The 24,893-nt window shown below is 42.0% G+C and overlaps 1 protein-coding gene across 1 annotated transcript; it reads right to left on the bottom strand.

Moving 5' to 3' along the window:
* Positions 1–434: 434 nt before the first annotated feature.
* Positions 435–5,791, bottom strand: LOC149185561 (uncharacterized). Its single transcript, XM_089409082.1, has 4 exons — positions 3,786–5,791; positions 2,870–3,257; positions 1,633–2,689; positions 435–574 (listed from the first exon to the last, which is right to left on the bottom strand). Exons 1-4 carry the CDS (start codon positions 5,789–5,791, stop codon positions 435–437), a joined length of 3,591 nt encoding a protein of 1,196 aa, XP_089265208.1.
* Positions 5,792–24,893: the final 19,102 nt, after the last annotated feature.

Consider the following 24,893-nt stretch of genomic DNA (forward strand, 5'->3'; position numbering starts at 1 on the left):
GCAGTCGCTTCGATGAATTAACGATAATGCTCAGGTAATAACGTTTCCTTGTTGATTTTGCAGGTTGTGCTTCGGCCTGGGCTCATGGGTCCTCCGGTCTTCTTTTAACGCTCAAAGGATGGCGTGTTCTCTGGTAGGCTCTGGTCCTCTGATGGTTGTTGACTCACGCTGCTTCCGTAACTTACTGTAGTGTTGTCTCGTCGATTGTTGTTGTCGTGGGTTGTTATTGTCCTCTGTAAGTCTTTAGTCTCGGTCACCTGTTCTGTCAATTATTTGTCATTTGGAACCTTGGGGTTTCCACCTCCAAACCCTAGGCCAGGGTTCATCCAATTCTTGGACGTGGCACTTGGATTTTTATCAACAGTTATATATGTGTATTGTAACTAACTATGAATTGATTTGAACGTAAACTGGTTGGACTATGGTTTCATTGCTCAGACATTTATGAGAAATTCTTGGTTTTTAGGCGTTACCTTTCTCTGTAGTTTGCCTCTTTGTTTTATCATGCGGTTCTGGGCATTCCCGAGCCTCCGACAGCGATACTCCAGTTCAGTGAGTCCCTCCGTGTCATACTCTGCTTGCAATTATACAGTCGATTAATTTATTGATGGTCTGTTCATGTGTGAAAAATACAAAATACTATACGCTCACCGTGGCTTCTCTCTGGTTGTCAATACTGTAGTTTTGATTCGTTATACAAGTAAGAAAGTTTTGTTATTCAGCAGACAGACAATATTTGGTATGCAAAAATAAATGATTAGGCAAAATAGATTTGTTTCTCTTATTTCATAATTTTTGTAAAATCGCAAAACCCTCTGTTGGTGTTTAATTTCGGCTTTTGTATGATGAATTTACAGTTAATTCGAGTTGTCTTTCTTGGTCAGTTGAACGGAAAATAATTTGTTGAACAACTGTTTAGTTTTCAATTACAAGTTCTGCTTGCAAACAGTATTGTTACTTTTCGTCTTTCCTAATTTAATAGATCAACTCCTAACTAGCTTTAAGTTCTATTAAACTTGTAATGACTCTAACCGACACTTAACTTTACCTTTTAACAGTTAAAATAAAATAAAAGGACTACCTATCTTATGACTTCATAAACTTGAAAAAAAAAACATTCCAGATTCTTGTCAATCTTCCAACCTGGAGAGACTTCACCCGGTCATGGCGAGCTAGATGCTCCTGCATCAGGCTCCCGGGGCAAAAAGAAATCATGGCTCCGGTCCATGAGCTTCTCAACGGAAGTTCCTGTCTGTTCAATCTACCTGGCATCAAGCCATGAACTGTCCTCGATGGGACGGTTCTTCCACTTGACCAGGTACTGCATGTACTCTTTCTGCCGAGTTCGTTTAACCACCTGAGTGTCGAGAATGCTTTCGATCTCGGGAGGTTGAACGTAAGGCATCTGTCTCATCCAAGTTTCCTCATCTTCCTGGGTACGCCGCGTAGGTTGTGTGGTTCCATCCTCCTCCTTTCTTTCTGGGTCAGCTGTGTACGGAAACAGGTCTGCTATGTTGAAAATAGGTGAAATGCCTATTCCGGGCGGTAACTGTATCTCGTAGGCATTCGCTGAAAACTTTCGCAGAATCTTACAGGGACCTATTTTTTTATATTTTAATTTATTGTACGTGCCTTTGGGAAAACGCTCTTTGCGTAAATGCGCAAGGACTTCGTCCCCCACGTCGAATTGTGCCTCCCTTTTCTTCAAGTCCGCTTGTTGTTTGTACTTTATGCTGTTGTCCTGTATCTTCATCTTTACCTGTTCATGCAAGTCCCGCATCGCGTTTGCGAAGTCTTCTCCGTCTGCACTCCGCCTCTCCTGCAGTCCAAGGTCCCACAGTTCGTGCACTCCGCGTGGGTGCATACCATACAGGATCTGGAAAGGGCTGAAACCTGTGTTGCGGTTAGGCGAGTCGTTATAGGCGAACTCTGCCTGTGCTAGCACCCGGTCCCACATCCGTGAATTCTCCCCGACTAAACTGCGTAACAGGTTTCCCAAACTCCTGTTCACAACTTCTGTCTGCCCGTCGGTTTGCGGATGATATGCAGAGTTGTAGTTTAGCTGTGTGTCCATTTTCTTCCATAAGGTACGCCAAAAGTGTCCCGTGAATTTCACGTCCCTGTCCGAAAGGATAGATTTAGGTAATCCATGTAACCTGACAATTTCATTGAAAAATAAGTGAGCCACGTGGGTGGCGTCACTGGTTTTTCGGCAAGGTACAAAATGTGCCATTTTTGAGAACCTGTCCACCACTACCATTACTGAATCATATCCTCGCTGCGTCTTCGGCAGACCTAAGACAAAATCCAAACTGACGGAATCCCACGGCCTGCTTGGGATGGGTAATGGTGCATACAGTCCTGTGTTCTGGCTGTGCCCCTTTGCCAATTGGCACACCTTGCATTTGGTCACAAAACGTTGTACATCTCGTCGCATTTTTGGCCAAAAATAAAAGTGACTAAGCTGCTCGAGGGTCTTATTCATGCCGAAATGTCCTGCCAAACCTCCGCTATGCTTCTCGCGAATAATATTCTCCCTCATCGAGCAGTCAGGGATGCATAGCTGTCCTCCCTTAAACAACAATTTTTCCTGCAGATTGTAGTCCAACCAAGGACTATTGTCTCTTACTAAAGGGTTCTGGCACGCCTCATAGGCCTCCTTAAAATCTGTATCTGTTTGGTATAGATCCTATAAGTGCTCAAAACCCAACACCTGTACAGTGCTTTCCTGTAGTAGTAGAGCTTTCCTACTCAACGTGTCTGCAACCTTATTTGCTTGCCCGCTGATGTGCTTTAGTACGAAATTGAAACTCTGTAAATACTCTACCCATTTGGCGTGTTTGTGGTTGAGTTTGTGCTACTGCATTACATACTGTAGCGCAGAATTATCTGAAAACAGTACAAATTCACTTCCCAATAAGTAATGCCTCCAGTGTTTTAAGGCTTGCACCACAGCATAAAACTCTTTATCATATGAAGAGTATTTCTGCCTACTCTCGTTCAGCTTCTCGCTGAAGAACGCCACAGGCTTGTCCTCTTGACTGAGCACAGCCCCGATTGCTGTCCCGCTAGCGTCACAACGAACCTGAAACAACTTCTGAAAATCTGGTAGCCTCAAGATCGGCCTCTCAGTAATCTTCTTTTTTAACAACTGGAAACTTCGCTCTGCTGCTTCTGTCCACCGAAAAGGTTGGCTGGCCTTTTTGATGGTATCTAGCATGGGTGCACAAATTTCGCTGAAATTTCTGATAAACTTCCTATAAAAACTTGCCAATCCGTGAAAGCTACGTACCTCAAACAGACTTTTCGGAGACGGCCAATTTACTATAGCTGCCACTTTCTCTGGATCCATCTTCAGTTCATTTTCTGCTACCACAAACCCCAAATAGATTAATTCCTTTTGCAGAAAAGTACATTTCTTTAAATTTATCAGCAGTTTGTTCTGCTGCAGTTTTTCCAATACCTTACGCACATGTTGTAGGTGTTCTTCTCTTGTCCTGCTAAAAATAAGGATGTCATCCAAGTAGACGATCACGAACTTTCCAATATACTCCTTTAGCATCTCATTCATTAGCCTCATGAACGTACTGGGTGCATTGCTTAGCCCAAATGGCATAACCAGCCATTCGTACAGCCCCTCATTCGTCTTAAAGGTTGTCTTCCATTCATCACCCTCTCGTATCCGAATCTGATGGTACCCGCTTTTTAAATCTATCTTCGAAAAGTAAGCTGCCCCACTTAAACAGTCCATCATATCATCCATCCGTGGCAGTGGAAATCTGTACCGGATGGTGATTTTATTTATGGCCCTTGAATCGGTGCACATCCGCCATTCTCCTCCCTTTTTGGGGGCGAGAACCGTTGGAACAGCACAAGGGCTTAAGCTTTCCCTTATCAAACCCTTGTCCAACAGCTCTTGCACTTGCTTCCTAATTTCTTCATTATCCTTGGGGCTCATTCGGTATGTTGCTTTATTCGGCAAGCTGGCTCCGGGTATGAAATCAATGTGATGACTAATGCTTCGCTTGGGGGGTAACTTGTCGGGCAAGTCGTCTACCACTATGTCTGCAAACTCTTCCAACATTTGTTGAATCTCTATGGGAAAATCTAATATTTCTGTGTGTAGCAGGACTGTCCTGGCTTTCCTTACTACCGCATAACCTATCTTACTGTCCTCCACTTGTTTTACAAACTGTTTTCCACTCACCAGCAAGGCTCTGGTTTCACTTGTTTCAGGTGCTCCTTCTTCCTCTTTGATAGGAACAAGCGTATGCTTGATTCCATCCTTCATGAATTTATAACAGTTTGTCACTCCATCATGGGTCACTTTTCTGTCAAATTGCCAAGGTCTGCCCAACAACAGGTGACAGACATCCATTGGCATGATGTCGCAGACAACCTTATCCTTGTATTTGCCTATCTGAAACTCGACTTCGCTCTGTTCATCCACCAGCAACTGATGGCCCTTTTGCAGCCATGAAACTCTATACGGATTGGGATGTTTTGAGCGTTTTAATCCCAACTTTTCCACCATTTCCGTGGACACTAAATTGTCAGTACTTCCGCTGTCAATTATTAGTTTACAACACTTACCTTGTGACTTACAGACCGTCCTGAACAAAGCTTTACACTGTGTCTGTTCGGGACTCTCCTTGACTGGTTTCAATAGCACTTTATGCAGCACCAAAGCTTCTCCCGTCTCCGGAGCATTCTCCGCCTCCTGAGGGAGTGTTGTTGTTTCCTCCGGTTGCGCCACATACGCACCCCGCTGTCCAGCTGGATCTGCTTCTGGACACTCAAATGAGCGGTGCCCCCACTTATGACACCTATAGCACTGATAACCAGCCCCTCTTCCTCGGCCATTTCCTCTGCCGCACTGGGACGATCTGCCGCCTCTCGTACTGTCTCCTCTATCTGTTGTTCCTGATGTTTTCGAACTGCTAGTTTCCTCACCGCTGCTAGCAGTCCGGCCTCTGCCATAGGACTGGCCTTTCCCTCTGTTGGCTCCTCGTCCTCTCCGGGCATTCTGCCTTCTGGCAATTTTCTCCTCAGCCTTTATTGCACTCTGATATGCCTCCTCGGTATTATTTGGAGACAAAATACTTATTTCATCCAAAATATCCAACCTTAGCCCATTAACATACCTGGTTGTTCTTTCTGTTGTATCCTCCATGTATCCTGCCCGCAAATTCACTCGGTAAAACTCCTCCGTGTACTCTTTAACCGTCAGTCCCTTCTGTCTCAGATTCTGCACCTGCCTGTGCAATGCAATCTGATAATCCCTTGGCAGAAATCTGCCCTTCAACTTGGCCACCATTCTTGACCAGGTTTTGATCGGTGCCTTATTTAATCTCCTTCTCTCATTTTGGACACTATCCCACCATAGGGCTGCGTGCCCCTTCAGTTTTGTCGCCGCAAATTTGACTCTGCGATCTTCACTGACTTCCTCACACTCAAAGTACTTATCCATCTCGCTAATCCAATCTAGCAAAACCTCGATAGACAGGCTGCCATCATACGTCGGGAGTTCTGGTTTTGGTTTACTGCTTGCTAATAAAATAGATCTCAGCAATCTCACTTCCGCGGATTCTCCTTCTGGTCCATCTGCTGCCTCTTCTACTTCCTCTTCACTAGCATCGCCTAACTCTGGATCCCTCCGTCTACCTGCTTCTACTGCCTCCAATCGGGCAGCAAGAATTCTAACCTCCTCTCTCAACCCTTCATCTGCCAATCTACGAGCAACTCTGCCACCTCGGCCACCTCGACCTCGACCTTGTCGCCCTACTTCCATATTCTCAGTCAGCTAAGCTCTGATACCACTCTGATGTAGCCCAACTCACGGTCCCACAACCCTGTGCAACTTGGGTTAAGTTTTGTGGTCGCCGGATTCACAAACGGTGGCTCTTCTCCGGTGATGACGTGCCAAAATGGTGATGTGTCTTGGTTGGAAAGTGTGTGCAATTACTGCTGCATTCAACTCCCTTCAATGCGCCTCGGCCTAGCTACTTCACGCGTTCTAAGGTAAAAGATCTTGGTCCTGTAGTCATTCGAGAGGGTTCGGTTCTTGGGAGGGTTTTTCTGCGGTCTTTATCTTCGACTGTAAGTTTCCTACAACTGGCTATGGTTTGTTCGACTTCAACGGCGTAACTTCTTCTCGTTTCTGCTAGCTCATTTGTTGGTTAATGTTCACGGTAAGTTGCTGGGTTCCATTCTTCGGTCATTAACTTGTGGTTGTTAATACATTCGGTTTCGTTATCCAGTTCTGTGCTCACCTCTATCATGTGACCTCCGTTGTCGTGTGTTGTTACTTCTTCTCCGTTTTGGTTACTCTGCTATGATTTTTGGATGTCTGTAATGACTATTTGGTGTTTGGTTATGTCACTATTCTTCACTCTCGGTTATCCGGTATCGGCTCTCCAGATTTCAGCAACTCCAACAGGTATACTCTTCCTCCTTGATTCAATCTGAATTTCCCTGTTGAGATTCGTATTAACCGGCACTGCTCCTCTGGTCTCTATTTCAGTCGTTCGGTTGGGCTCGGTTTCTCGGCTTCCCGGTCCACTTGCACAGGTAACTAATACTCAAATCTTCTTTTGGTTTGCAGTCGCTTCGATGAATTAATGATAATGTTCAGGTAGTAATGTGTCCCTGTTGATTTTGCAGGTTGTGCTTCGGCCTGGGTTCGTGGGTCCTCCGGTCTTCTTTTAACGCTCAAAGGATGACGTATTCTCCGGTAGGCTCTGGTCCTCTGATGATTGTTGACACACGCTGCTCTCGTAACTTGCTGTAGTGTTGTCTCGTCGATTTTTGTTGTCGTGGGTTGTTATTGTCCTCTGTGAGTCTAGAGTCTCGGTCGCCTGTTCTGTCAATCAATGGTCGTTTGGAACCTTGGGGTTTCCACCTCCAAACCCTAGGCCAGGGTTCATCCAATTCTTGGACGCGGCACTTGGATTTGTAACAACAGTTCTATATTTATATATTGTAACTAATTATGAATTGATTTGAATGTGAACTGGTTGGACTATGGTTTCATTGCTCAGACATTTATGAGAAATTCTTAGTTTATAGGCGTTACCTTTCCCTGTAGTTTGCCTCTCTGTTTTATCATGTGATTCTGGGCATTTCCCGAGCCTTCGACAGCGATACTCCAGTTCAGTGAATCCCTCTGTGTCGTACTCCACTTGCAATTATACAATCGATTAATTTATTGATGGTCTGTTCATGTATGAAAATACAAAATACTATACGCTCACCGTGGCTTCTCTCTCTGGTTGTCAATACTGTTGGTTTTGATTCATTATACAAGTAAGAAAGTTTTTTTATTCAGCAGGCAGACAATATTTGGTATGCAAAAATAAATGATTAGGCAAAATAGATCTGTTTCTCTTATTTCATAATTTTTGTCAAATCGCAGAACCCTCTGTTGGTGTTACATTCCGTCTTTTATATGTTGAATTTACAGTTAATTCGAGCTGTCTTTCTTGGTCAGTTGAACGGAAAATAATTTGTTGAACAACTGTTTAGTTTTCAGTTACAAGTTCTGCTTGCAAACAGTATTGTTACTTTTCGTCTTTCCTAATTTAACAGATCAACTCCTAACTAGCTTTAAGTTCTATTAAACTTGTAATGACTCTAACCGACACTTAACTTTACCTTTTAACAGTTAAAATAAAATAAAAGGACTACCTATCTTATGACTTCATAAACTTGAAAAAAAAAACATTCCAGATTCTTGTCAATCTTCCAACCTAGCGAGACTTCACCCGGTCATGGCGAGCTAGATGCTCTTGCATCACAATGCAACAAAAAAAATGATGCAACAATCAATCTCCCCAAATTCATTATTCCAAATCAAAATCAAAGCCCTATATTCAATGCATGATACATAAGATTTTTCTTTTGGATTCCACTTAATTTTTAGATGAAAACTAAGGTATTTGCCTAATAATTGATAAAATAAACTATTCAAGATGATGACTAAAACACCAATTCTTTCAAGTACCTAATGATCAGTTTTCTAATGACCTAATGACAAGAACAAAGGAAAATATAAACAAATTCTTATCAAAGGAACTCAAAACCAAAATCAAACAAGATGAAGGCTTATGAGAGGCTAAGACACACTCAGGGACACAAGGAGGACCAACTGGAAAAAAGTTAATCCGAGAGAAAATAATAAAATTGAAAATTTTTGCATTAAACATGGATTAGTGCAAGTGTTGAAAGGGATAGGGTACATTGCAAAATATGTCCAGAGAAGGATAGGGTGCACTTAAATGCACTGTCTCTAGACCATGGGGTATGCTGATAAAGGAATCTCAAGTTCTTACACAACACATGCAATGGAAACTCAATGAAAAATCTTCTTAGGTCTAATCAGGACTAAGTGAGACTAGATCAGACCTAAGAGAGACTATGAAGGTCTGAACAAAAGGAAAAACAAGTACTAAGGAAAAAGAAAACCACTAAGGGATTGAATCAATCCCTAGTAGAGTCACTAATTTGTTATACGAAATCTACGACTGCAGGCATAAGTGGCTTCCCTAGACCTCGTGGCTGGGTCTAGAACAACAGAACGCTGGGTCTAGAACAACAGAAAGCAAAGAATATAATATTTTCATTAAAGCAATTGAATAATGAGATGAGACCTACCTAGAATCTGTCATAAGCTTCACTTGTTTCTTGGCTTGTACGCTCCAATCCTAGCTCTGATCGCTATAATTAGAACCTGCATAATCAGATAACGCAAGCCAAAGATCTACGAAATTTATGTAGCATAATCTAATTGCTTCATTCAATAGATCAAGATGGTATTGAAATACATGAATAACATAACATCACATATAGGAAAATGATGTACTCTTTGCATTGATATAAATGGAGAGAGTTACAACCAAATATAGGAGTTGATCTTGTAGAAGACCTCCCTAAGTTGACTTGTCCTTATTTGGCACAAAGTACACCTCTATGTCACCCTAATTCATGTAATAACGAATCTCAACGCAACAACATGATGATAGAATCAATCTTCAAAATCCAACCCCTAGATTGTGGATGGCAGTAAATATATAGGAGAGGATGGTAGTTTAGGAATTCTTATCCCTTTACCAATCTAGGTTTGAGATCCACCCTTGATGGGAGAATGAGCTCAAGGGATAAGAGGTGAAATCTCCAAGGTAGGATATGATAGGATTCAAAGTTCTTATACAACGTAAATGGTTAGAACAACCTCTGGAAGCTTCTGGAAGAGGAAGCTTCGAGATTCTTTTATTTTTCCCGAAATTCTATAATCAACACACCCCTAGCAAGGGACAACCTGTTGTTGATCAGTATAGGTGCAGAAGGAGAAACCTGTGAATCAATTCAGGTTGCTAAAGGGACACGGTGTGTTGGGCCTTAAAATCATGGAAATGAAGCAGTTAGGATCAAAAACCTAGGGATTTGGGAGGTTCATGCTTAGGGCTTTGTCTAGGGATGATGACAAGGCGTTTAAGGATGTGAATGATCTGGTTTGAAGGCGTATTGACCAGATGTGAAAAAATGGCCTATAATAATGGAGATAGAAGCCACTTTAGGGGAGGTGTCCGGTCTCAACCGTGCCTTGCAAAATCCTAGTGATAGCATCTCACTCCTCCTTCTTCTCCTCCTCCTCTTAGTCATCATCATCATCGTCATCGTCATCATCTCCTTCTCCTCCTCCTCCTCCTCCTTTTCCGTTTACTCTCCCTCCCCATACTCCTCCTCATTCTTAATATCCTCCTTCCTCCTTCTCCTCCTCCTTCTCCTTCTCCTCTTCCTTCCTCCTTATCCTCCTCCTTCTCCATCTCCTCCTTATCCTTCTCCTTCATCCTCTTCGTCATTTTCCTCGTCACCGTCACCTCCTCCTCCTCCTTCTCCTTCTCCTCCTTATCCTCCTCCTTCATCCTCATCGTCGTTGTCCTCGTCACCATCACCTCCTCCTCGTCCTTCATTTTCGTCATCATTTTCGTCGTCATTGTCATCATCGTCGTTCTCATCATCAACATCATCATTGTCGTCATCCTCATTGTCGTCGTCATAATCATCATCATTGTGATCGACGTCATTGTCATTCTCATCATCATCATCATCATCATCATCATCGTCGTCGTCGTCGTCGTCGTCGTTGTCATCATCATCATCATCGTTGTCGTCGTCCTCGTCCTCCTCATCCTCATCCTCATCATCATCATCATTATCGTCGTCATCATCATCATTGTCATTTTATTTGTCATCGTCGTCATCATCATCATCATCATTGTATCTCATGCTTACATTATAAATTTAGATTAAAAATTATATACATATATAATAAAACTATTTAAGAGTAATCCAAATTAGGTGTATCTCATATTTACATTAATAATTTAGATTAAAAATTATATATAATATATAATAAAACTGTTTAAGAGTACTCATCATAATCATCATCGTCGTCGTCATCGTCGTCGTTGTAGTCTTCATCTTCATCATCATCATCATTGATCCGGATTTAAATAGGAACGCAACAAATTACAGAGATAACCATAAACAAAAAGATGCAGCATAAATAATACTTCATTTGATTAATGTAAAATACTGAGATATGCTTACAAACATAAAATGGAAATAAACAAAAAGATGCATCAGAAATAATACTTCATTTCATTAATGTAAAATATTGAGATATGCTTACAAACATAAAATGGAAATAAACAACTAGGGCGATGGTAGCTTATCTCTGAAAAGAGATGTGGTGGCTACATGCCTCTGAAATGTGTTACAATGAGGTTCAAAGGCCTAATTATTTTTGAGAAACATGGAAAACCCTAAACATCCAAAAACCTAACCCTAGAAGATGAAACGCCAAACTGTAGACCCCGTTTGGGTAAATTGGTACATCAACTTCCCGGGGTCGTAACTTTGGCATACGATCTCCATTTGACGCGTACAATATCTCGTTAGAAAGATCTATCCGAGAACTACAACTTTGGGAAGAGCAACATTGGTCCATGGATCCATGTTGCTCCCAATTTTCCCAAAAAAGCGTCGTTTAGGGCCTCAAAATGGCTCCGGAAGTTTAGGACCCGAAAAACTGCTAAAAATAGTAAACTGTGCTACAATTAAGGAAACTGAAAAGATGAAAGAAACAATGGCGGGGGTCCAAGTGGACTTGGCGGGTGGCCACCAATATCCACCTGGATCATTCCTCCTCCCTTAGGAAGCAATGATCCCCATTGTGTTGAGTTCCTCCATGAGATGAGGAAACTTTTGTTGAACTTGGTCCCTGGTGAGCCACTTGCCCTGGTGAAGGAGTTGGCCTGCTTTGACAACTCGATATAGTTGGATGTTCTGCTGGTGAGTGTGCTTGATCTGTGTGTCCATGATTCGATCAGTTGTAGCTTGTTCCATGCAATCTGGATTTAACTCTATGGGTGTGAGTTGTTCTGCAATGTCGGATGTGTCTAGTAATGGTGGAAAGTATGGCCGAAGGCGGTCCACATTGAACATTGGGTGCAGGCCAAGGAATGGGGGAATGTTGAGCTCAAATGCATTGTCTCCCAAAACCTTGGTAATGGTGTAAGGACCATATCAGAGTGGTCTGAGTTTCCGATAGGCTCTGGTAAGGCGTTCCTTTTGCAAATGCAACCAAACTTTGTCACCCACCTGAAACTTGTGTGGCACCCGATGTTGATCATGTCGCTGCTTGTACTTGGCATTTGATTTCTCCAAAAGGTCATGGACTTGCTAGAAAATATGTTGGATGTGCTCAATGAAGTTGTTTGCCTTATCTGTTTTGGATTGGACATAAGCCGAATCTGCGTGAGCAGTTGCAAATGGCATGGCCACATCAATGGGACATAGTGGCTGGAATCCCAAGCCCACCTGAAAAGGGCTGTGGCTAGTCGAGCTATGGAGAGCTCGGCTGTAGTTGTACTGAACATAGGGGATGCTCTCATCCCATGTGCGTGGATGCTTTGAGTTGTACATGTGCAAAATGTGTACAATCATTCTGTTGACAACCTCTATCTGGCCATCAGTTTGAGGATGGAAGGTTGTGGACTTAGTGAGTTTGGTGTCCAGCATTGACCAGAGACTGGAACAAAATGTACTGAGGAACCTACTATCTTGATCTGAGATGATGGACTATGGGATCCCAAAGTGCACCTACACTCATTCAAAGAAGAGTTTAGCAGTGCCTTCTGTTGTGATATTCTTCTTGCAGGCCACCATAATGGCCATCTTCGAGAACATGTTGATGACCACAGAAACACAATCGTTTCCATGCTTAGTGGAAGGAAGGCCTGACATGTAATCCATGGAGATGGATTCCCAAGATTGACTAGGGGTAGGCAGCGGGGTATAGAGGCCTTGCTTCTTGACTATCAGTTTGGCAATGGCGCAGGCAGTGCATGATCTGATGTACTTCCTAGCATCTTGTCAAAGATTCGGCCAATAGAAATACTTCTATAGTATTGCCATTGTTTTCTCAACCCCGAAATGCCTAGCAGCCCGACTGTAGTGTGCTTCCCAAATCATCTTGGCACGCTCGCTTGAAGGAACACAAAGGTGACCCAGGTGGCATAACAGGGCATCCTGGAGGTGAAAATCTGGAACATGCCGACCCTCCAAGAGTGTCTGGTATGTGTGGCCAAAGTCTGGGTCGCTTTTGTAGAGAAGTGGCCAATCAAAAGTCTCGTGCCCACAAGAGTTGAGCACGGTGGTTAATGACATGATCGGTGGTCGACTGAGGCAATTTGCAACATTATTGGTGCTGCCCTTCTTATACTTGATATTCAAATGGAACTGTTGCAGGTATGTGGACCACTTCTGATGGTGATCATTCTTTAATTTCACTTGGGTCTGTATGAACTGGAGGGCTCAGTGGTCTGTTTGGATGACCGTTTCCTTCCCCAAAATGTAATGTTTCCATTATCAACAGGCCTGCACAATGGAATACATCTCTTTGTCATTAGTGGGATACTTCCGGACTGTGTCTAAAAGTGTCTCACTATGATATGCCACTGGATGCCCATGTTGAGTAAGGACTGCCCCAATAGCATAGTCAGAGGCATCTATCTCGACCTCAAATGGTTGTTGCAATTCTGGCAATGCGAGCACTGGTGCCGATCAGAGGCGGTCTTTCAACTCTGTGAATGCCTTGTGTTGAGATTCAAACCAAAATAATTTTACTTTCACTCCTCCCTTGGTGACTTGACTCAAGGGCCAAGTGATATGAGAAAATCCCAACACGAACCTACGGTAGAAGTTGGCAAGACCTAGAAAGCTGTGGAGCTCCATTAGAGTGGTTGGAGAGGGCTAATCCCGAATGACTTGGATCTTGGCTGGATCCACATGCACCCCCTGTTCATCAATAATGTATCCCAGATACTGAACCTGGGTCATGCCAAAAGTGAATTTCTCCAAATTGACACATAACTTGCGTTGTCGCAATGTTTGGAGAACCTGTCGGATGTGATGGAGGTGCTCTTCCCAACTCTGGCTGAAGATCAGGATGTCATCCAAGTATACCACTACAAATGAGTTGGTGAATGGCCGCAAGATGTCATCCTTTAGCCTCATGAAGGTTGCAGGAGCATTCATCAATCCGAAAGGCATAACCAACCATTCGAAAATGCCCTCCTTGGCTTTGAAGGCAGTCTTCCACACATCGGAGGGTTCGATTGGTGCCTGGTGATATCCTGACTTCAAATTGATCTTGCTGAAATATTTTTCCCCCTTCAATTGGTCTAGGAGGTCATCGATCCATGGGATCGAGTACCTATTATGGACAATGATCTTGTTCAGCGCCCAATAGTCAATATAGAGTCTCCAAGTCCCATCCTTCTTCTGTACCAACACCATCGGGCTCCCACAGGGCAATGAACTCAGACAGATGTGACCTTTCTGTTGCAGTTCCTGAATCTACCTCTTAATTTCATCGTTCTCTAGAATGGAGTGCAAATAGATTGGTCCATTAGGCAGTGGCGCACCTGGGGTCAGATCGATGGAATGCTTGACCTGACAGTGTAGAGGAAGCCCTGCGAGGGAGGTGAATATGTCTTCATACTCCTCCACGACCTTGTCCATCTGTAGTTTTCATGCGGAGGGGCCCTATCTGGAGGTTGTGGCCACCGTCTTCTTCTTTCCTTGAGGGCGTATCATCAGGAAAACAAATTTCCCGGTTTTGGAAATGAGCTTACTGCATTTTTTTGCAGTAACGAAAGAGATGGCAGTAGGCAGTGCTACCTCTAGTATCCTGTACAACTTATTTCCCAAAGTAATAATAACAGCACGGGGCCTTGATTCATACACAACATGTTGCTTCCACAAGTATGGTTGTCCTAGTAATACATGTTACACTAAAAAATGTCACCTTGACTACTTACAGTTAGTATGGCTCAAATCAAAAGTCATGCTACCCTCTTAGGCAAGTCTCATGCCTCTGTTATCCATCTCAAACTCAAAGAAGAGAGAAAGTCTTGTAAAAACTATGTTTATCTCTGGGGTCGCAGGTTCTCTCTAGCCTTACCTGCGGGGACGCTGACCATGTTCACAAAATCTGCGTCCATGGACGCTCTGTATGTTAAGGGACAGGTGCGTCCCTCTGTAAAAGGCAAAATGCGCGAGTTTTATCTTGAAAAAGTTACTTGTGGTTACTTCTAGAACATTCTAGAGGTCGGTTTGATGAAATGGATGCGCCTCCAGTTGGTTCATGTATCTCTATTAAGGGGGAACTTATCCCATCAATAAGGGAGCTATCCCACCCAAAGAGGGGGATGATCCCATTGATAGTGGACCTGAATAACCTCTTTACAGCACTATAAATAAAGGCATTGAGCCAGAAGGAGAGGAGGTTGGAGCTATACATTTTCTTTGGGTAAATGCTGCAGGATTTAGGTCTTCCATTAGAGCCTTTGTGAGGAGAGATTGTCTTCACTTGATTCTACTTGGGAGAGGGTGAGCTTTGTCAAAGTAGAGGAAAACCCTTGATGGACCCTGGGAGGAATTTGCACAACACCAAGGCCAGGTTGTAAGAGTTTCTTTGTTTCGTTATTAATACAAACTGGTTTATTTTTCTCAATAGCTTGTGTTAATGAGTTATTTCATGTGTTCCTTGGTCTGCATGTTGAATATATGTTTTATTATATGAAATGCAAGTGCTTGGTAATTGTTTGATTGTTTGTGGTTGCAGGAATTGACTTGAAGGAGGAGCTCATCCGGATCGTCAAGAACGGACTTCAACAACAGCGTTTTGGAATAAGGTAAGCCTAAACACTTGTAGTTTTCATGTTGTAAAAGGTGTATTTAGAGAAAGATCACTCCATTTTGTCTTGTTTGTCATTAGAATGTCTTAGACTTCTAGGAAGGTCAGTCGTGTCCGCACCCTTGACAGATTCCGTGTGACAAATTGGCGACTCCACTGGGGATAGTTTCCATTAATGAGAAAAGTCTTTTCCTTTGAATGAACTTTGCTCTGAGAAAATTGGTTTATTTTTCTGGTTTTTGGCTGTGTGAACTTGTCTCTGGGTGGGTTAGCTTAGGATTAGTTTTATTTTGGTTTTTCTTGAGTTTTTCAGTAGGACGCACCCTCTGAGTGCTGCACAGTGCGTCCCTGGACGCACTGTCGCTGTGTGCACAGTGCGGGCCCGCACCTGTTCTAACGGGTTGCCTGCGTCCCCTGCTAAAATTTGAAAAAATTCCATTTTTTGCATTTTTTGCTCTTAGATTTTGTTTTTTCTTAGTTTTTTCTGCCCAGATTCATTAGTCTCTTGCCATAAATCTTCACCTAAGCTTGTTTCATTGGCATTCCTGCTTTAGCTTTCATCAATTGGGTGTTTTGAGTCTCTTTTTTGAGAAATTCTTAATTTGATTTCCTTTGGTCATTACTTGAAGGTTTGGCTCAGTCTTTTCACAATTTTGCATCTTTTTGCTTCTGTTTTTGCAAAAAAAATTCCCCCTCATTCGCCGGGGGGGGCTAAATTGTGTATGAGTGTTAATCGCCTTTGAGTGTTTTTATTTTTTTGATCTTTGGAACTCTCACCCAATTTTCTCGACTTGCACTTGATTGGTTCTTAGATCACATTAGAATCATCTTGTGTTTGAGAATTCTCTTGCATAGATCACATTTGCATAATTAGAATTCTCATTTTCAGAATATTAATGAAAAATGTGCATAGATTACATTTGCATACTTTTCAAGTGAATTGTGCATAGATTACAATTGCATAGTTTACATTCTGAAAGAATCAATTGTAGATTTAGATCAGCTTTCTTTGGTTTGAATTTACACAAAAATAAAATAAAAAAAATGGTTTGGAATTGATTTGCATTAGTTCTTCTTGATGAAATTAGTGCATTAGAGAATTTGTTATATTTTCTCTTAGTGATCAATTTTTTGCATTGTTGGAAGTGAATGGAAACTCTCTCCTTACTTTAGTTAGGATTCATCGAATTGAAACGATTACATTATCATATTCGATTGCATTCAGTTGAGTCGGGTCATAACACCATTGGTTTCATCTCCATTTATCCATTTGAGTAATAACAGCCTTAATAACACAGCGCTTAATTAAAATTCATCTAGTAATTTTTACATTTCTAGGGCTCTGAAGCACCAACATAGCTTAGGCTAGGGTCTTGGAGTAGGTGAGTACTTAACTCTCCAAGACTACAAAACCAAACAGATAGTTTATCTTGAGTAGAATAAATCCAATTGTTTCAGTTACATTCTGGGAAAGCTCCTCTTAAAGGAGAAGCACGAGCTCGTGTCCGAACCAGTGAGGGGATCATTCCTCCCTCGTTGGGAACGACGCCAGACAGTACGTATTAAAAACGGTAAACCTCGGATTAACCATTGTCGAGGAGCCAGGGGTCACTTATCGGTAAACCTTGGATTACTGTCAAGGAGCCGGTAAGGGGATTGAGCTTGCTACTCTGCCCTTGCGTGCTGTCGGAGTTTAGACTGTTCCCCCAGGTGTAATTGTTGTGATTGGTAACTTTAGTGACCATAATCTTTAGGGTTCTACCGAGGTGACGGTGGAGGGAAGGTCCCACTGTACCTGGAGCAGACATCGGTTATACTCACTTGGATTTTCCGGGGGGTTCACTTCACTTCGAGACGGTTAAAGTGGAGGAACTTGTGCCGGTCTATTCATTAAGCAGGTTGCCGGGGTAACTGTTCCACCCACCACTTCTGTACTGAATTCGGCGAGGTTGGGCTTCATCACCAACTAGCGTTTTTAGTCCGGAAGAATACTGTTTGTGTGTGGTTTGACTCCTAGATTTAATAGCGCGTGTTAATTTGTTTGTTTTTACTTTTAGAGACCATAGGTGTGAATTGTGAATTTTAATTGTTAGGTGTGAATTGTGACTTGTTAATTTTAAGTTTTAAATTGTTAATAAAATTCACTGAAGTTGAATATAATGGCAAATGTTCCGGAATTTATTAACCTAGGAACCCCTCCTAATGAGAATCCTAGTACTTTTCCTTACTTTGGAAATGTTGGTCCTCCTTATATGGCTACTTTGTCATTACTTGGATTTACAATAGGTTTACCGATATGGTTATTTTCAACTTCGTTGGCCCAAAATACTCCAATTGTTCCATCTCAACCGGATGCTTCACCTCAACAGAGTTCACCATCTCAACATCACCAACCTTCTGTTGACCCTTTACCTTCTTCGCCTAATTTTTCTTCCTCCATTTCTTCCTCTTCGCCTGGTAAAAGCCTTGATGCTAGTAACCAGGAGGCTAAGAAGAAGAAGAAAGGGAAGAAGAAGAAGAAGAAGAAGAAGCAAGATAAGAAAGAAGTCAACCAACCAACCATGGATGTAAGTGTTGGTTGTGTTGAGGAAAATTCCGACATGCATCGTAAACCCAAATACCCTTGCAGGCTTTGTAAGGGTGACCACTTCCTTGTCAATTGTCCTGGTATTCCAAAGGTCTTGGAAGTATGGTCAGAAAAATCTCATCAACTTTCCATTGATCCATCAACCAGTGATAGTCAGGTTCCGGGGAAAAAGGGTAAAGTTAGGTTTCCTTGTAAGTTATGCAAAGGGAGTCATCAAACTCATATTTGCCCTCACATGGATGAAGCCTCAACATTGTTGGAAAACCTTACTGTTCCACAGCAAGAATTTCCAACTGGTTACCGTAAACTTTCTCCCAACCTACCGTCAACTGACGGAGTGATTGATCTAAATTCAAGGATAGTCGATCACACTCTCCCATTGGAGAGTGAAACTCATGTCACTCAGGTTGATGATCCATTAGTTGATCAGGTGGTCGATTCAATTTCACATTCGATCGATCACACTTTCCCTTTGGGAAGTGAACTTCATACCGCTGATGTTCTTCTTGTTACATCAGATTCTTCTATGCCCGGGGGCATTTCACCTGTTTCTACAGAACCCCCTCCAAGTACTGAGGTCTTTTCCTTTGATTGGAATAGACTGACAGAACCTCGTCTTCCTTCCTCCATCCCTTTCCAAATCATTGTCAAGGCTGGTGGTAGGGACATACATCGTACTCAGGTAGATGAAGGTGCTTCTGTTAGTATTTTATCCTCAGCTGTTTGGAAAGCTTTGGGTTCCCCTCAGCTTGCGCCTATTACGCAGAATCTGAAAGCTTTTAACAGAACAATTAGTGAACCTTTAGGGATCCTTCCTAAGTTTTCTATTACCTTGGAAGGTAAATCTGTCTGTATTGATCTTATGGTAGTTCGAGGTCCCTTGGATTTCAATTTACTCCTTGGGCGAGACTATGTTTATGCAATGAAAGCTGTCGTATCGACACTCTTTCGCGTGATGTCTTTCCCTCACAATGGCAGTATTGTGACTGTAGACCAGCTTTCATTCTCTAGTCTTGTCTCAACTACTAATAATATGACGACCCTAAATGTTCCTGATTCTAAAGTGGTATCTACCCTGCCACGGGTAAATTATGTGGCAACTGGTCCCATGTTTTCAGTTACCGATGTAAGTGAGCCTCTCACTGTTTGCCCATCTTCCTTTGATTTAGCTCCGGTAATTGACATGGAAAACTCTATGGGATTACTTGAACACGATGTTCTTATCCCTTTTGAGTCCCTTGACATGTGTTCTTTCCCAAGAAGTATTCTTCCTTCGGATGAAGACCTCTTGGAAGCCATGATCAAGGTGTGTCCATTGACATGTCTTTCCTCCAGTTGGAAGCCATGATCAATGTTGCGAGGATAGTTTTTTTTTTCCTGTATCAACCTCGTTAAAAAATGAAATAGGATTGCGAGGATAGTTTTTTCTTGTATCAACCTCGTTAAAAAATGAAACGAGGAGTGTGAGGATAGTTTCTTCTAGTCTCAACCTCATTAAAAAATGAAACTGGAAGTCATGAGCATAGTTCCTTGTCTTGTGTCAAGCTCATTAAAAAATGAAACAAGGAGTTACGAGGATAGTTTTTCCTGTATCAACCTCGTTAAAAAATGAAACAGGCTGTCATGAGGACAGTTCTTTTACTGAGTCAACCTCATTAAAAAATGAATCAGCTAGTTTTTAGGTCATATAGATTGTTAGAAAGTAGGATTGTGAGGAAAGTTCCTTTTACTGTGTCAACCTCATTAAAAAATGAATCAGTGTGTGCGAGGAAAGTTCCTTTTACTGTGTCAACCTCGTTAAAAAATGAATCAGTGTATGAGGATAGTTCTTTTACTGAGTCAACCTCATTAAAACATGAATCAGGTAGATTTTAGGATATGTAGGTAGAGTGTAAAAAATAGGATTGTGAGGAAAGTTCCTTTTACTGTGTCAACCTCATTAAAAAATGAATCAGTGTGTGTGAGGAAAGCTCCTTTTACTGAGTCAACCTCATTAAAAAATGAATCAGTTCCGAGCATAGTTCTTTTCCTGTGTCAAGCTCGTTAAAAAATGAAACAAATCCTCCTCTACTTGAGTCGAGAGATTGACTAGATCTCATAAATGTTAAGTATTTAGGTTAGTTATTTCAGTGTTTTGCATAATTTTCTTATAGTTTTAGGTTGAGTCTTTCAAACGATCTCGTTCATGAAACTTCATTCCATCCAGGTTGTACTTAGTTGAATGAAATGAAGTTGGGGGGGCATGCGCTCTAGCAGTTACACTTAGGGGGCATCAAGCACAGTTTTCTCTCTGTTTCAAGCTTGTGTAAAAATGAAACTACTTTGAAGCATAGTTTTTATCTGTTTCAAGCTTTTGTAAAAATGAAACCTATCTCAAGTCAATTTTGGTTATTTTCAAGACTTGTTAAACTCATGAAAATACCGAGATTATTTTGTTATCTTTCATTCTCGTAAAACAAATGAAAATACCGAGTTCTTTCCATCTTTTCCTGCTCGTAAATTAAATTGAAAGTCGGCCACATGAGTACATTTTTATCATTTTTTCGAACTCGTTAAAACTTACGAAAAAGTGAAAACCATGAGTACATTTTTATCCCTTTTTCGAACTCGTTAAAACTTACGAAAAAGTGAAACCTCAGAGTCATCTTTTAAGCCCTTTTCTGACTCCTAAAATATGAAAAGATCGCCGAGCGTTTCTTTTACACTCGTTAAAACGGAATTAAAAGACGGTCCCCTTATAGCTCTTTTCTGACCGTAAAATCAGGAAAAGATTGCCGGGTTTTTGTCGTTTCAAACTCGATAAGGAAATAAAACGACGTGTCCTTGATCGCTTTTTACTTTTCAGGTCAACGACACTATTATGAAAGTACTCCTTGGTCGCAAGATCAAGCGGTTCCCCCAGGTATTATTTTATACTTTTTCGGGCTTGAGGGACACAAATGTACGAAAAAGTTCAACGTGGAGTCTCCTTTAGTTTTTTCAGACTCTCTAAAATTGAAAAACGCCGAGTTTCTCCTATACTGGGCTCGTTAAACTTTTACAGTAGAGGACCTGTTCAATTACAAACAGGAACGAACCACTCCTTCCTAGGGTTCGAATTTAAACTAGGTTGGACTCGTCCGAAGGATGAGCTTATAATCAAGCATATGTTATCCTCCTCAAGCTTGTTAAAAATAAAGAGGTACTTGCCAGAAATGGTGGGGGAAAAAAGAGAAGAATGAACCTATTTGTCACCTTTTGTCTCAGAAGAAACTTTATTACCGCTCTTGAACACGACACTTTTCATTCACCTGGGTTGGGAAATCTTTTACCTCACAGTTGACCAAACCACTTTGAAAGTCTTTAACTGGGTTCCGGGGATTAACTTTGAGTTATTCGTCACCAAGCCATCTGTCGTGTCGTTATGTGTTCAAGAGGTCTGCAAGCAAAAACTTTCATCTGCAAAATACTTGTCATCCATTTGACCATCCCTGAGTCAGTCCTTACAGCAACATTTCTTCAACTTGAACAATGATTTCGTGTTGCGGGCTTGCCTGCAACGGGTCGCTTTTTATCGACATCGACACATTATCTAGAAAGATGACTTAGGAATCGACAGCACCTTGAAGTTTGCATGCATCAATGGCAGGTTTCTCGCCTTTGACGTCAGTTTACATCATTGACTTTCGATCAAAGGATTCCGTGAAGTGTTCGACATCAAGACATCTATTCACATTTCACGGGTTGTGCTTGGTACTTTGAGAACCATTGACATTACTGGTGGTCTCTCTCACGCTTGTTAACAGTTTACATCATCGACTGGTAATCAAGTGGTTTCTAACATGTTCGACATCAAATCATTTAATCACATGGCTAGAATCGTACCAATTCGGGAAGTAGAAGTGAAGACCCTGGATCTAGTTTCTACCATCCAGGCTGCGAGGAGTTTTGTATTCATTATCTATGTAGACTAATCATAAACAGATGGCTGCGTCCATACTGTGTCTACAAAAGTCTATAAAAATGATGTACTGCAAGATCATTCCTGTATCAGAGTAGTTAGTCCATTAGTTAAAGTTTTGAATCTGAGTATGGGAATGCCTACCTCAGTGATGATATAATCTTATACATGTATTTTGTGTTGAAAATTGCAGGTTCCAACCAGGGCATCCACAAGACAATCCTTGAAATGATAAAGCGCTTCACCCTTCCTAGAATTACAAAACCCTATTCTATTCCAGGCTTCGCACTTTAGGGGGCAATCTGTTACACTAAAAAATGTCACCTTGACTACTTACAGTTAGTATGGCTCAAATCAAAAGTCATGCTACCCTCTTAGGCAAGTCTCATGCCTCTGTTATCCATCTCAAACTCAAAGAAGAGAGAAAGTCTTGTAAAAACTATGTTTATCTCTGGGGTCGCAGGTTCTCTCTAGCCTTACCTGCGGGGACGCTGACCATGTTCACAAAATCTGCGTCCATGGACGCTCTGTATGTTAAGGGACAGGTGTGTCCCTCTGTAAAAGGCAAAATGCGCGAGTTTTATCTTGAAAAAGTTACTTGTGGTTACTTCTAGAACATTCTAGAGGTCGGTTTGATGAAATGGATGCGCCTCCAGTTGGTTCATGTATCTCTATTAAGGGGGAACTTATCCCATCAATAAGGGAGCTATCCCACCCAAAGAGGGGGATGATCCCATTGATAGTGGACCTGAATAACCTCTTTACAGCACTATAAATAAAGGCATTGAGCCAGAAGGAGAGGAGGTTGGAGCTATACATTTTCTTTGGGTAAATGCTGCAGGATTTAGGTCTTCCATTAGAGCCTTTGTGAGGAGAGATTGTCTTCACTTGATTCTACTTGGGAGAGGGTGAGCTTTGTCAAAGTAGAGGAAAACCCTTGATGGACCCTGGGAGGAATTTGCACAACACCAAGGCCAGGTTGTAAGAGTTTCTTTGTTTCGTTATTAATACAAACTGGTTTATTTTTCTCAATAGCTTGTGTTAATGAGTTATTTCATGTGTTCCTTGGTCTGCATGTTGAATATATGTTTTATTATATGAAATGCAAGTGCTTGGTAATTGTTTGATTGTTTGTGGTTGCAGGAATTGACTTGAAGGAGGAGCTCATCCGGATCGTCGAGAACGGACTTCAACAACAGCGTTTTGGAATAAGGTAAGCCTAAACACTTGTAGTTTTCATGTTGTAAAAGGTGTATTTAGAGAAAGATCACTCCATTTTGTCTTGTTTGTCATTAGAATGTCTTAGACTTCTAGGAAGGTCAGTCGTGTCCGCACCCTTGACAGATTCCGTGTGACAATACATCACAAACTTCAAGGGGAGAAATGTCACACAATACCTCATCTATGAAGGGCTTGATGTTGTATGGAAGGCAACACTACTGGCTCACCCGAAGATCACGTCCTTGGTGAAGCCACCCGATGGTGTACGGTTGTGGATGTGCTGTGGTCGGTAAGCCAGTCGCTTCACGGCCTCTGCCAAAATGAGGTTCTTTTGGCTCTTGTTGTCGGCAATGAACTGTAACAAGGATCCCTTTACCCACATCTGGGAGTGGAAGAGATGCTCCTCCTCCTTTGTATCTTCGGTTCCTCCTTCTGGATCTTCGTGGTGGCAACGGTGGCGTTGGGCTCCGCATCGATAATCTGCTTCCCTTTGTCATTCCCCTTGTCAGGTTATGACTCAGAGTCAAAACATGCATCTAATTTTGAAACCTTTAGCTCAGCCACCAATGACTGCTTGGCCTGACACTCACTTGTGCTGTGAGTGGAGCTCTTATGGAACTCACACAATTTTCCCGTGTCCTTTTTCGACTTCGTGGCGTTGTTCTTTGCTTGCAGCTTTGGCGGGTTGTCTTGGACCACCCCACCTTAGCTTTGTCCTTTATTTTGCGGTTTGAGGGCACCTTTCCCTTGCTTCGAATTTGTAGATCCAAAGTCTTGCTTCTTCTATTTAAACTTTTTCTCGACCCTGACGGCATATCAGTATGTCGTGCCAAGCGAGGAGATGTTCAGGAATTCTATTTCTTCCTAGATGTACTTGTGCAGGCAGCTGCGATATTTGAGTATCAAACGCTGCTCTGAATCCTTGATACCCAACTTTGTGCGAAGGGTATGGAAAATATTGGTAAACTCCGGCACGACTTGGTCCCTTCCCTGCCGCAACGTGGTCCACTTTATGTATTGATCCTCATAGCTTTCGATAGGGTAGTACTGCTCCTTGATGGCATCCCGAAATGAATTCCAAGTGGGTGCGGATGAAAATAGTGAGCTGGTACTTTCATCCTTCTACTCGCAGTAGGTTTCCCGCCAGTCCTTGAAATGGGGGGCTGCTTTGAGAAGAGCGAAAATAATCTTTTCTCGACTGGAAAAATCATGAACAGAAAAATAACCCTCTAGCAGATTTAACCATTTATCAACGGCATTTGCGTCTATCTGACCCTTGAATATGGGGATTTCAAAATTAACTTGTACCTTAAATAGTGTGGCATTTCCAGAGTAGCTTTGGGAAGTCGATGCGTCGCCCCTAGGTAGGTACCGAAGGATCTGGGCAAAGTCGTCCATCATCGTGTTCCTTTGTCGCTCGAGGGCTTCTTCAAGCAAGATTTTGATAAGATCTCCTGCTCCCTCGTCTTTCTTTTCATCCGCCATGGGAGGTTGTCAAGTTTTGTGAGGTTGTTCTTACAAAAGTTCGACCAGTTCAAGCCCTAACTCCTTATATCCCGACCTCATTGGGGACATGCAAAGAAAAATAGATAAAAAGTAGACCGCTCTGATGCCACTAATCCGGATTTAAATAGGAATGCAACAAATTACAAAGATAACCATAAACACAAAGATGCAGCGGAAATAATACTTCATTTCATTAATGTAAAATACTGAGATATGCTTACAAACATAAAATGGAAATAAACAACTAGGGCAATGGTAGCTTATCTCCGAGAAGAGATGTGGTGGCTACATGCCTTTGAACTGTGTTACAATGAGGTTCGAAGGCCTATTTATTGTTGAGAAACAATGGAAAACCCTAAACATCCAAAAACCTA

The sequence above is a fragment of the Pinus tabuliformis genome, chromosome 3_1 (assembly GCF_031772625.1).
Source record: "Pinus tabuliformis cultivar Carrire ecotype Pingquan chromosome 3_1, CPIR1, whole genome shotgun sequence".
NCBI lineage: Eukaryota > Viridiplantae > Streptophyta > Pinopsida > Pinales > Pinaceae > Pinus > Pinus tabuliformis.